Source organism: Theropithecus gelada, chromosome 6, assembly GCF_003255815.1.
Source record: "Theropithecus gelada isolate Dixy chromosome 6, Tgel_1.0, whole genome shotgun sequence".
In the NCBI taxonomy this organism is placed as follows: Eukaryota; Metazoa; Chordata; class Mammalia; order Primates; family Cercopithecidae; genus Theropithecus; species Theropithecus gelada.
The window spans coordinates 145020704-145033067 of NC_037673.1; the positions used below are offsets into that span (position 1 = coordinate 145020704).

Consider the following 12364-nt stretch of genomic DNA (forward strand, 5'->3'; position numbering starts at 1 on the left):
TTCAATAGCTCTTTATGTTAAAAGCTCTCAGAAAACTACGTATTGAGGGAACATACCTCAAAATAGTAACAGCCATCTATGACAAACTCGCAGCCAACATCATAATGAAATGGCAAAAACTGAAACCATTCCCCTTTAAAACTGGCACAAGACAAGAATGCCCTCTCTCTTCCACTAATATTGGAAGTCCTAGCCAGGGCCATCAGGCAAGAGAAAGAAATAAGGAGCATCCAAATAGGAAGAGAGGAAGTCCAACTACCCTCTTTTGCAGATAACATGATTCTATATCTAGAAAACCCCATAGTATTGCCCCCTAAGCTCCTTCAGCTGATAAACAACTTCAGCAAAGTTTTGGGATACAAAATCAATGTACAAAAATCACTAGCATTCCTATACACCCACCACAGCCAAGCTAAGAGCCAAATCAGGAAGGCAATCCCATTCACAACTGCCACAAAAAGAATAAAATACCAGGAATACACCTAACCAGGGAGATGAAAGATCTCTACAATGAGAATTACAAAACACTGATCAAAGAAATCAGAGATGACACAAAGAAATGGAAAAACATTGCATGTTCATATCTGGGAAGAATGAATATTGTTAAAATGGCTGTACTGTCCAAAGCAATTTGCAGATTCAATGCTATTTCTATCAAACTACCAAAAACATACTTCACGAAGTAGAAAAAAACTACCTTAAAATTAAAATGGAACCAAAAAGAACCCACATACTGCAGGCAATCCTAAGCAAAAAGCACAAAGCTGGAGGCATCACCTCACCTGACTTCAAGCTATACTACAGGGCTACAGTAACCAAAACAGCATGGTACTGGTGTGAAAACAGAAACATAGACCAGTGGAGCAGAATAGAGGGTCAGAAATAAGTTACACACCTACAACTATCTAATCTTTGACCAAGCTGACAAAAACAGACAATTGGGAAAAGGATTCCCTGTTCAATAAATGGTGCTGGGTAACCGGCTAGCCATATGCAGAAGACTGAAGCTGGACCCCTTTCTTACACCATATACAAAAGCCAACTCAAGATGGATTAAAGACTTAAATGTAAAACCCAAAACTATAAAAACCCTGGAACAGAAACTAGGTAATACCATCCTGGACATAGGAACAGGCAAAGATTTCATGACCAAAAGCAATCACAACAAAAGCAAAAATTGACAAATGGGATCTAAACTTAAGAGTTTCTACACATCAAAAGAAACTATCAACAGAGCAAACAGACACTACAGAATGGGAGAAAATATCTTCAAACTATGCATCTGACAAAGGTCTAATATCCAGCATTTATAAGGAACTTAAACAAATTTACAATAAAAAAAGACAATCCCACTAAAAAATGGTCAAAGGACATGAGCAGACACTTTTCAAAAGAGGACATACATGCAGCCAACAAGCATATAAACAAAGAGCTCAATATCACTGATTGTTAAAGAAATGCAAATCAAAACCACAATGGGATACCATCTCACACCAGTCACAATGGCTATTATTAAAAAGTCAAAAAGTAACACATGCTGGTGAAGTTGTGGAAAAAAGGGAACACTTATACACCATTAGAGGGAGTGTAAATTAGCTCAACCATTGTGGAAGCAGTATGGCGATTCCTCAAAGAGCTAAAAGCAGAACTATTATTTGACCCAGCAATCCCATTACTGGGTATATACTCAGAGGAATATTAATCATTCTACCATAAAGACACATGCACCCGAATGTTTATTGCAGCACCCTTCACAACAGCAAAGACATATAATCAACCTAAATGCCCAACAATGACACTTTAGGTAACAAAAATGTGGTACATGTACACCGTGGAATACTATGCAGCCATGTAAAATAGCAAAATCATGTCTTTTGCAGGAACATGGATGGAGCTAGAGACCATTATCCTTAGTAAACTAATGCAGAAGGAGAAAACCAAATACTGCATGTTCTCACAAATGGGAACTAAATGACGAGAACTCAAGAAAACAAAAAAGAGAACAAAAGACATTGGATCTACTTGAGGGTGGAGGGTGGGAGGAGGGAGAGGAGCAGAAAATCATATTAGGTACTGGGCTTATTCATATCTAGGTGATGAAACAATGTATACAACAAACCGCTGGGACACAAGTTCAACTATGTAACAAACCTTCAAATATACACCCAAACCTAAAATAAAATTTTAGGTTTTATTTTATATATATATATATATAATTTTTATGAAATAAAAATTTTTTAAAAGGTATTTATAAAAAGAATAGGTGTGATTTGGCATCCAGCTGATCATGGGAAATAAGTAAAAGATGACCTCAAAAAATTGTATTTCAATGACTGAAAGACGACTAATAGATTCACCTTCAATGTACAACATGGAAGAGGATATAGTACTAGTTTGCGACAAAAATGTCTACTTGGAGCACACTGAGGTTTGAGAAAACAGAAAGATGTTTAAGGCAAGATGCTGAGCAGACAGACAGAGATGGAACCCCAGAGCCCAGTGTGTGAGAGGGGTGAGGGAGAGACAAGAGCAGAGGTGCAGGTGAAGCCACGGGATAAATGAGGTTTCCAAAGGAAAGAGGGGACATACTCAGGGCTGGAAGGCTAAGGATCTAACCTTCAAGGGCACTCAGCGATGAGTCAGAAAGAACCAGATGACTATCAATGTCTGGGAAGGCCCTCGCTACAGCCTCTAGGAATTTGCATTTAGAGAGGAAAACAATAATGGAATAGTCCTTGTGGCTAACATTAATTGAACGCTTACCAAGTACCATGCACTAGTCTATGTATTATTCAGTTTATTATTCAGTTTATATAATAAACACTCAGTTATTTATTCCTCACAAGTCATAAAAGAGAAGGGAAAAGATTTTCTATTAGTAACACAAATTTTACAGACAAGACAAAGTCCAGAAAACCTTTCTCACTTCTCCGAGGTCAAACATTTGACAACCAGTCAAGCTGTGACTGAACCTAAACAGCCTAGCACCTCAGGTCTCATTCTTAACCACTTTCTATATTGAGAGTTCTGTGAGGACAGAGAAACTAATCCCAGAGTCATATCAAACAACCAAAAGTCACATCTCAGCATTCTATGCTCAGCCAAACATGTATGGAACAGCGATTATGGTCCAGAAAGAAAAACACATGAATAGATGACATAAGGCCTACTCTCAAGAAGTTTATATTCTAGAACAAGGCAGACAAATCAATTATTGAGATGCACATGCTAAGAACCTTGTATTAACCACGATGCTTAGATTCAATACTCCATGGGAGCTCAGAGGAAGAAATGACAAATTTTTATGAACGAAGCCCAGCCAATCATTGGAGAAGGTGACACATGTTATCTGACTATTAAAGAAAGGTGGATGTTTGCCAGAAAAATAAAAGAAACCCAAGGCACAGGTAGCAACATGCAGGTTTGAGGAAACATATCACTTTCAGGGAAAGAAAACAGATCACTCATGGGGAGGAGTTGAGGTAGGAAAATCAGACTGAGAATACATTGGAAAAGCAGTGAAAGCCAAGCTAAGAATTTAGTTTTTAGTTAACAAGGGCTTTCCTGGGGGTTTTCACATGTATTTTCAGGAGCAGCCACTCCCCAGTCCTCACCAACTTCCCTGTCCCCTACTGATACCCACAGCACCTACAGATCTCGGCAGCAGCATCACTTTCTCAGGAGCCTACCCTGCTTTGGAGATTGCAACTTAGCAGACTCCAATAGTTTTTCTTTTCTTCTCCTTGTAGTACTCAATGGTCACCAATTTTACTGTAATTATCTGTGTACTCTCTGTATTCTCAACTAGACAAGAAGTTCCATGATTCAGAGCTTTTTCTGATCATTCACCACTGTATTTACAATGTCCAGAACAACTCGCAGTAATTAGTAAGCACTCCATAAATGTTTGATGAAATGATTATAAAAATAACAGTTCATACCCTCTGGCATGAAATTTGACCAACAAATATTATTATGTACGAAGCCTGAACCTGCCCTAAAAGGGTATGTGAGAAGGAGAAACTTTTAATGTAATTTCCTTGTGAAATGCATTTCAATCCTATTGGGAAAACAAATGTAATTGTGTGACACAGTTCACAATGACAGACTTTTCATTTACACATTCCAAAATTGAATTATACTCCGGGGAGATCATTAAGAAATGCAAACACATTTATCTCCAGCACAAGATTAAACATGCAACCTTGAAGTAAGAATTGTATGTTTTACAAGTAAACCTGTTTAAAAGAGGATCTGAGACTAAGAAACTGTTGGAGAATTTTGCAGATAAAACACATCACATTTTCGAGCTGTGCAGAGGAAGGGTGACAATTCAGCTGGATGTATCCAAAAGAGAATTTTGCAATACTATGGAGAATGCTGTCTTCAATGAAGTGAAATTGACTTTTTTTAAAAAAAGAGAATTACATTTGATGCTAAGTGAAGGACAAAGTATAGCATGTTCAGAGAAAGGGGATAAAAATGTTAAAAGTCTGAAAAGTATGGCTTATGAGGCTAGCAGAAGGATCTAGAAATATTTGGCTTAATATAGGGAGGACTTGGGGATGATATACCTCTGTTTTGCTGTGGAGGCTCCATAAAGATACCTGTAGGGTCTGGCCAGCCTAAGGGCAATTGGTATCTCCTCTTCTTGTCTGCCCAACACCCGTCTTTCCAGTGGGAACTGCCTTTCCTTCACACCACATGCTTTTGGTAAAGTTGGGAGTCATGATGCCTGACCTCTGCCCAGTAACCAGGATGTGTTGTCTCCACACCACAGTGACTGGTTAAGTGAAGAGTGTTTGACTCAAGCAAAGCCAACGAAAGTTCTTCCATGAGAAACAGCACTTAGGTTTCTCTTCCTATGGACTTGCGTGTTAAGGATGGTTTAAGATTTGTTGCCTGTGACTATTTTTCTTTCCTGGTGGAAGAACCCAGCCTAAGAAAAAATCTAACAAGAAACCAGAGCTGATGGACAGCATAGGGACAAAGAGGGACAGATAGAAAGAGAGGGATAGACATAGGGAAACAGAGAGGGAGGTAAACAGGGAGAATGAGAAGGCAAGATGGAGACAAAGAGGAGGGGGAAACAGAGAGGGGCAAACTTAAACTAAATGACATTGTTCAAATCCTTATAGAGAGCCATGTCTGAAGCCAGACTTTTCAGTTATTTGAACAATCAATTTATTATCTGCTGCATGCTGCTGAAAGAAACATTGCTAATAGATCATCCAATAACCAAGTTGGTAAAAACGTTACATTCAGGTAAGTCACTGGCATATATATAGTACAAGCCCTCTTCAAGGGCATACTTAAATTGTAAACTCAAAATATATTCAAATAAGTCTGCTTACTACATATGAAATCACTGGCATTTACAGGCAGTTGCTATTTACAGTGGTTACCTCAGGTTATGCAGCTGTGGAAGTGGATATTGAAAGAACTGGGGACATTTTTAGTTTTACTTGTGAACTGATGACCTTTTTTTACAATGCTCAGGTATTATTAATTTGGTGACTTTAAAAATCTGTGAGAATTAGAAAAGGGACTGTTAGAAAAAATCAAATACAAGCTTGTGAACAGGGAGGAGGTTAACCAAGATCAATGTGGGAGTGATGCACCCATGAGATGGTGAGGGCTCCCTTGAGGGAGAAGTGAGTGTGCTTGGTGAGAAAGCAGAGAGAACACACTGGTCAGGAAGATTTCCATGCTCCCTGGTTTGTTCTGACCTCAGAGGGAACTCCCAGCACTGAAGCAGAATGTTCTCAGAGAACTGAGGAATGCACCATTCTAGCAACATTTTCAGCTAAAAGGCTACTGTGGATGGACTTGCATTTGAGAAGGTTACCTTCTAGCAAAGGGAAAATTGAAGTTTAAAATGTATATTACAGAAATTAGTAAAAGTGAAGGCTCCCAACCCCAATTCAACTGACCATCCACTCTGGCCAGCACTACACCCTATGCCCTATCCCTCAAATAACCAACTGTTAACGGTTTGGTGAAAATTCATTCATGTTCTTTTTTTTTCCATTCTCAATCTCTCTCTCTTTCTCTCTCTCTCTCTCTCTTTCTCTCTCTCTCTTTCTCTCTCTCTTTCTCTCTCTCTCTCTCTCCACACACACTCATGTAAACCCAGATACATGCATCTCTATATTTATTTTATAAAAGTGGAATTATGCTAAGCATTATAGTCTGCCACTTGCTTCTTTCCCCCCCAACATAATACAACAGTGATATCTTTCTAGGACAACACGCGTCATTATTTCTCATGGTTTTCAATGGCTGTCTTATATTTCACTTTTAAACTAGTACTCTGTTATGACTACTTGGTTAGTTTTTATTCACCACAGATCTTTAGATCTTAAAAAATCAACTGTACTCCAAAGCTTTTAAAGCAGTTTTTGATCTCCTATGACCCATACTAGATGGTGCATTTATTTTAATTATACTTTGGAAATTATTTTTAAGGAGGCAATCAATTTTTATTAACATAATTCAATTCTGAAAGCACCAGGAAGCACAGTGAGCTGAGAATGGGAGTTGGGAAAATGCATTTTGTAGTACTAAAGGAGTTCTACATTTTGCTTTGATCCAGGAGTCTGCCATCTGAGAGGAGTTACAAATCAAAGTGAGTCCTCTTGTTCAAAGGAACTACCCCTTGTGACTGATCCCAGAAGACTTGTACCAGCTCTAGAGAGAAGGACATGGCATACTGCCAGGAATAACATGGTTAACAAGGACATCACATCTCATTGAGACATTCACTCCGTGCTTTGGCCCAGCCCAGCTGAACCAAACTGTTAGCATGGGAAGAACACAGCCAAACAGACACTAGATGATAAATAAAACCATACTCTTCCAGGCTAAAACATTGCCCTGCAATGTTCAGGATGGACCCTCCAGCACTATGAGACAGGGAAAGCTGGAGACAAGCTGGAGGCAAGATCCCCAAGCTCCCCAAGGAAAATAAAACAAAAGAAACCCCATCTGATATCTCACTTATGGTATTGGAGTTGTTGACATCCACTGTCAGAGAAAGAAGTGCAATTATTGGCATGACTTTCACAAAGAGCATGTGCTGACCACTCCATTTGTTCAGTCCTGTTTGCCAAATACCTAAATAAGTATTTATGCAATGACTGGTTAATGGTCAACCTCCGCATAACAATGCAAGTTCTTTGAGGGCAAGGACCTTGCTCAAAGTTCGTAGCCTTGAGCTTCCTCCCATTGGAATAGAAAGACATTTAAGAAGAAAGTATAGACTTGATTTTAACTATAATTACACTGAGTTCTACGAAGGAGAAAAATGGTTTTGATGGAGTCAGCGAAGACTTCTGCAAAGAAGAGAAGATTTAGCTAAAATCTGAAAGACATGCAGGAGAGGAGGGGCAGAGGAGCTTTTCAGGCAGAGGGAAAAGCCAAGGCCTCAGGTGACTGGGCAGAGAGGCCTGAAGAACTAGAAAGAAGGCCAAGGTGACTCGGGCCTGGGGGTGAGGTTAGGAAGAGGGTGAAGGGAAGCTGGGGACATGGACAGCAAACAGAGGATGAAAAACCCTGTATGAGTCTGGTCTTGATCTTCAGTACAATGAATAGCCACTGAAGGGTTTTAAGCAAAGGAGCAACAGTATCAGAGCGGCATTTTAAAAAGATGACTATTTGATCTTGTGAGTGACAAGTAGATGGGGAGGGAATAAAACATATTTGGAGGGAATAATTAGGAAAGTGTTGAGTGGTTTATTCAAGAAATGATATTACTTTGGACAAATGATAGAGAGAAATAGACTAGGATCTCTTTAGGAAAGAAAATGAGCAGGACTTCTCATTATTTAAATGTAGGAGATGAGGAAAGACTGCTCTTAGAATAACTACCTGGTTTCTAGATGATGCAGCTGTTGGAGCAGCTATTCACTGAGGAGCTGCAAGTTTGATGAGAAAGATCATGAGTTGTACAGCTAGTTACAAGAAACTGACATTAACAACAACATCCACTAACATGGAGTACCATGACAAGCTGGGCCAAAGTGATGCCTTAAATGGATTATCCAATTTATACCTAACTGCAGTCACACAAAATAGGTGCTACCTCCTCAAGTTTTAGAGATAAGAAAGGCTTACACTCAGAAAGGCTTAATCACTTATTGCCATTCTCAGAACTAAACATTTTAAAAGCTGGGATTTGAACCCAAATCTCTTCAATTCTAAAGCAGATGGTTCTTAATGACCAACTCATCCTGTTTCCTACTCAGGAAAATTTTCCTGATTTGAAAAGTATATAAGCATAAATCTGAAGCCAAACCTTTCTAGGAAACCTCTAGACCTTCTCTCAGGGCTGCGCAAAGCAAACTCTCCACATCGGACAGTTGATTCTACACTTTCTCCCATTTTTTTTTTTTCGTGGCTGACTGGCTCTTTTTCTTACTCTTGCTTTTACCCAGGCCTTGAGATTACCTCAACTGCCCCCATCTCCCCTGCCTGGCCTTCTCCAAATTCCTGTAGTACTTTCAGTCTCACTACTCATTTTTAACAATGATCATGTGCAAGTTACGCAGCAGGATTTCCATAGATTTTCTACTTCCTTACATTGTATTTCCTATAATAAGAACTTTCATATAGTGTATCCTGACTGTCTTTAAAAGTCTTTCATGTCCTGAAGTCATATTGTTGTAAACAAGCTAATAAACACAAATTTCCAACTATTACATGCCATGGGTCTGGTTGCTTGCCATCAGTTCAATTTTACCAGAGTCATTATCTCTAGCTATAGAGTGGAGTCTCATTATACATGCATTTAACTTAAGCAAATCCAACTATACGTTCTTGACAGAGCAAAAGAGAAAGCAATTTAAATAGAGCAGGCCATTATGCCTGCCATTCCAATCAATGCACATATGTCCCATGAAATAGGAGACAAACCTGCTGTCCCCTCAACTGGTTTCAGTCTCTAAGTACCTCCCCCAGTGTGATTAATTCTCTGGGAAGACTGTGATGTTAGCGTTTAAAAGTCTGTATGTTAGATATACCACAATCTCTAGTTTCAGTCAACTACTTTTCCTAGTCGTCAATTCAAAAAAACAGTGATTGTCTGGGCACAATAGCTCACATCTGTAACCCCAGCACTTTGGGAGGCTGAAGCCTGAGGATAACTTGAGCACAGTAGTTCGAGAGCAACCTGCGTAACATAGTGAGACTTGTCTCTATAAAAAATAAATAAGAATAAATGAAAATAAATTTTAAAACAGTGATTTATCTCAAGACTGGAGGAAAACTTGGGTTTGTTGGGCTGCTCAAGAGACAGTAAGAAATCATTGTCACTGGTAATTCTGATTACGTGTGATTTGTACCCCACATTTTTCTGAGAGCTAACCCCTAAGATACGACTGCATTGATAACAGCATATGTTTGTGAAATCATCTGACTTTAGATTGCATTCTACCTTTATGATGAAATGTAAATTATCAGGAATTGGAAAATGAATAGTGATGATACAAGTGATAAATACATAAATCTGTGACAAACGAGGCAAAGATGGAAATCATTAGGTCTCTTGAAGTCAAATATGAAGAAAGAGAATAAAATTATGCAACAAGAATGAAATTCTAGACGTGGGTCCGAAATATATAAAATTATTGGGAAGTTTATTATCATCTGTAACTTTCTGGAAAAGAGTCTCCACAATTCATGCACATACACAAATATGTATATCAAATTGTTACAGAAACATATTTTCAAGAAAAGGTTATGTTCAAACATAGGGCATTTTCATTCTGAACCACCCCCGTTGCCCTCTGGGAAGATGTACTCATTCGTGATGCTCAGCTTCTTCGGAATTTTGTTCATGCCATTAGTATAAAATGTAGAGCTCTACAGTAAACTTGATTGCTGACATCTATTGCTATTTAGATTGCAAACTCCTTGCACACAGGTCCTAGGTCTTACTAATCTGCACATCTACAGTGCCCCAGAGAGGGCCTGACTAAAAAGGGGGCCTCTGCAAAGGCTGGAGAGTGACTGTATAACTGAATTACCAAATTTACCTCTCTGAGATTCATTTCTTCTAATGAATAAGAAAAGGCAGACACTGCCCAATATCCATCAAGTCATTGTCTCCAACACGGAGCTCCACTGTGCACATTGTTCTGTCCTTACCTATCCAGGGAAATGCAGCACAGGTGAAAAATCGATGCTGTTGTGAGCAGGACGTCCAGAGATGTCCGAACAAGACAAAACATCTCCCCATAAATCCAGATGTCTTGAACCAGCTCAATGGCACCAAAGGGCATCACCAGCACCGAAACCAGCAGATCCGCAAAAGCAAGAGATACAATGAAATAATTTGTTTTTATTTTCCTGTGAGTGAAAAAATGTAAGAGAGGAGGCAGGGGGAGGGATGAAGGGAAAAAGGGGAGGGAGAAGAGATCAAGAGAAAAAACAGGGAAAAGGGAAGCAAAGAAAGAAGAAAAGAAGGGAGGGGTAAAGAGGAAAGAAAATGTCACATGCTTAGCGTAGTCCATGAGATTCAGTTTCCCCTTCTGTAACATGGCTGAGAAGACCCAGCAGGGTCCAGCCTCTCCTGACTTCTCCAGACCTACCTTATACCAAAACCTCTTTTTTCCTCCCCTTTCTGGCCACCCTGCACTAATCTGAGTTCCCCTGCACATACAGGTCCCTTTTGAGGGCCAATGCAGATGCTCTCTCTTCCAAGGGTTCCCTAGTTAATCCCACCCACCCATCAGTCCTTGGTTGGGCATTCTCAGGAAACTCTCTCAAGGTGTGCCCTGTGACTGTAGAGACAGTCCACCATTTTACACTAGTAGACTGGCTACTGTGTACTCACATTTATAACACTGGTCAGAATTGCGCTTTGACACTTTATTTGCATCATCATTAGACGTGTGCATGTCTTACTTAGAGAGGAACTGCTTCATTATACCCTTTTATGGCCCAGAGGCTCTCATCCCAGGCTGTACACTAGAATCATTTGATGCATTTTAATAAATATTGATGCTGAGGTCTCACTCCAAATCAGTTAGTTCAGGCACCCTGGGGAGTTAACACCTCTCCCCTCAAAGATTACCAGATAAAATACAGGATGGCTGATTAGATTTGAATTTTAGCAATAAATAAAACTTTTTGAACATAACTATGTCCAAAATACTACATGAGACATACTAATACCCCACGATGATAGTTTTTAAAAGTGCTTCAGGTGGTTCTAATTGCAGCCAAAGTTGGGCCTGATGAAGTAGAAGTGCAAAAAACACAGGTTTAATTTCTAGATCTGTCCCTTGTCAGCCACATCTTCCCTAAACCATTAGTAAAATGGGGAGGTTAGATTATATGTGCTCTCAACAATTGTATATATAGTGATCACAACTATAAACACATTTGACAAAGAAAAAAAATGACAGGATGGAAATACACTGAAGTGTTTACACTGGTTGTATTAGAGTTGTAGGATTAATTGCAATCCCTTTATCATTCCTTTTATTTTTAAAATATTGTTCCCATCAATGCTTTCTTTCTTAATTACAAATTAAAATGGAAATGTTCACACCCAACTCTCCAGGGACAGCTCAGAACTCCCATGTTTCCTCAAAAGGTTCCCTCCTGCTGCTCACCTGAGCTGCCTGTCCCAGCACACAGCCACCATCACCAGCAGGTTCCCCAAGATGGCCATCAGGATAACTGCCGAGAGAAACGTGAGCAGCACGACCTTCTCCACTGACCCGAAACCCTCCTTGGAACTGAAAGACACACACGAGCACAAATAATTGAATGAAAGTCTGGGACACAGGAAAGAAAATTTATCTTTTCATCATTGACCTTCAGAAAGGTAACTTCACCATCAGCTGCTGACACATATATTTATCATGCATTTAATGTACACCAAAATCTGAACCTGTCACTTAACATTTTTTCCTGGTTAGCTCCTATATGTAAGAGGAGTATGAGGTTTAGAGAGCTGAATTAACAAGCTATTTTCCATCCAAGCACTTGTGGCTTTCCTTCAGGGCATTTAGTTCAACTAGCATTCAGACATATGTGGTTGATTCCTGTTTTGTGCACTTACTCAATTAGATTGTAAAAGCTGAGTGAATGAGTGATAGTAACTTTGTAACTGCAGGAGTAGCCCAAACTGGTCCAAATTTGTGTATAAAATGGTGAGTTGTGTTTTAGTTGCCATGGACCCCCAGGTTGCAAGTTAAACTGACCAAGCCCAGATGAACCAAGCATGCAACCACAGGGTGGAACCTAAGTGCTTGGAGCAAGGCATGGGGACCAAATAAAGAAGTGGACATCTCACGGCAAGATCCATGATCCAATCATATCGAGCCGTAGCATCACCTTGTGGCATAATCCAGTC

General features: G+C 39.6%; 1 protein-coding gene across 3 annotated transcripts in view; it reads right to left on the reverse strand.

Moving 5' to 3' along the window:
* The window catches only part of HTR4 (5-hydroxytryptamine receptor 4), a 161873-nt gene that overhangs the window by 53517 nt on the left and 95992 nt on the right, over positions 1-12364 (reverse strand). For all 3 annotated transcript variants that reach the window (XM_025388280.1, XM_025388278.1, XM_025388279.1), the window contains 2 exons: positions 11619-11744; positions 10147-10347 (listed from right to left, as the gene is read on the reverse strand). In XM_025388280.1, the coding sequence (XP_025244065.1) occupies positions 10147-10347; positions 11619-11744 (327 nt within the window). The remainder of the gene's footprint in view (positions 1-10146; positions 10348-11618; positions 11745-12364) is intronic.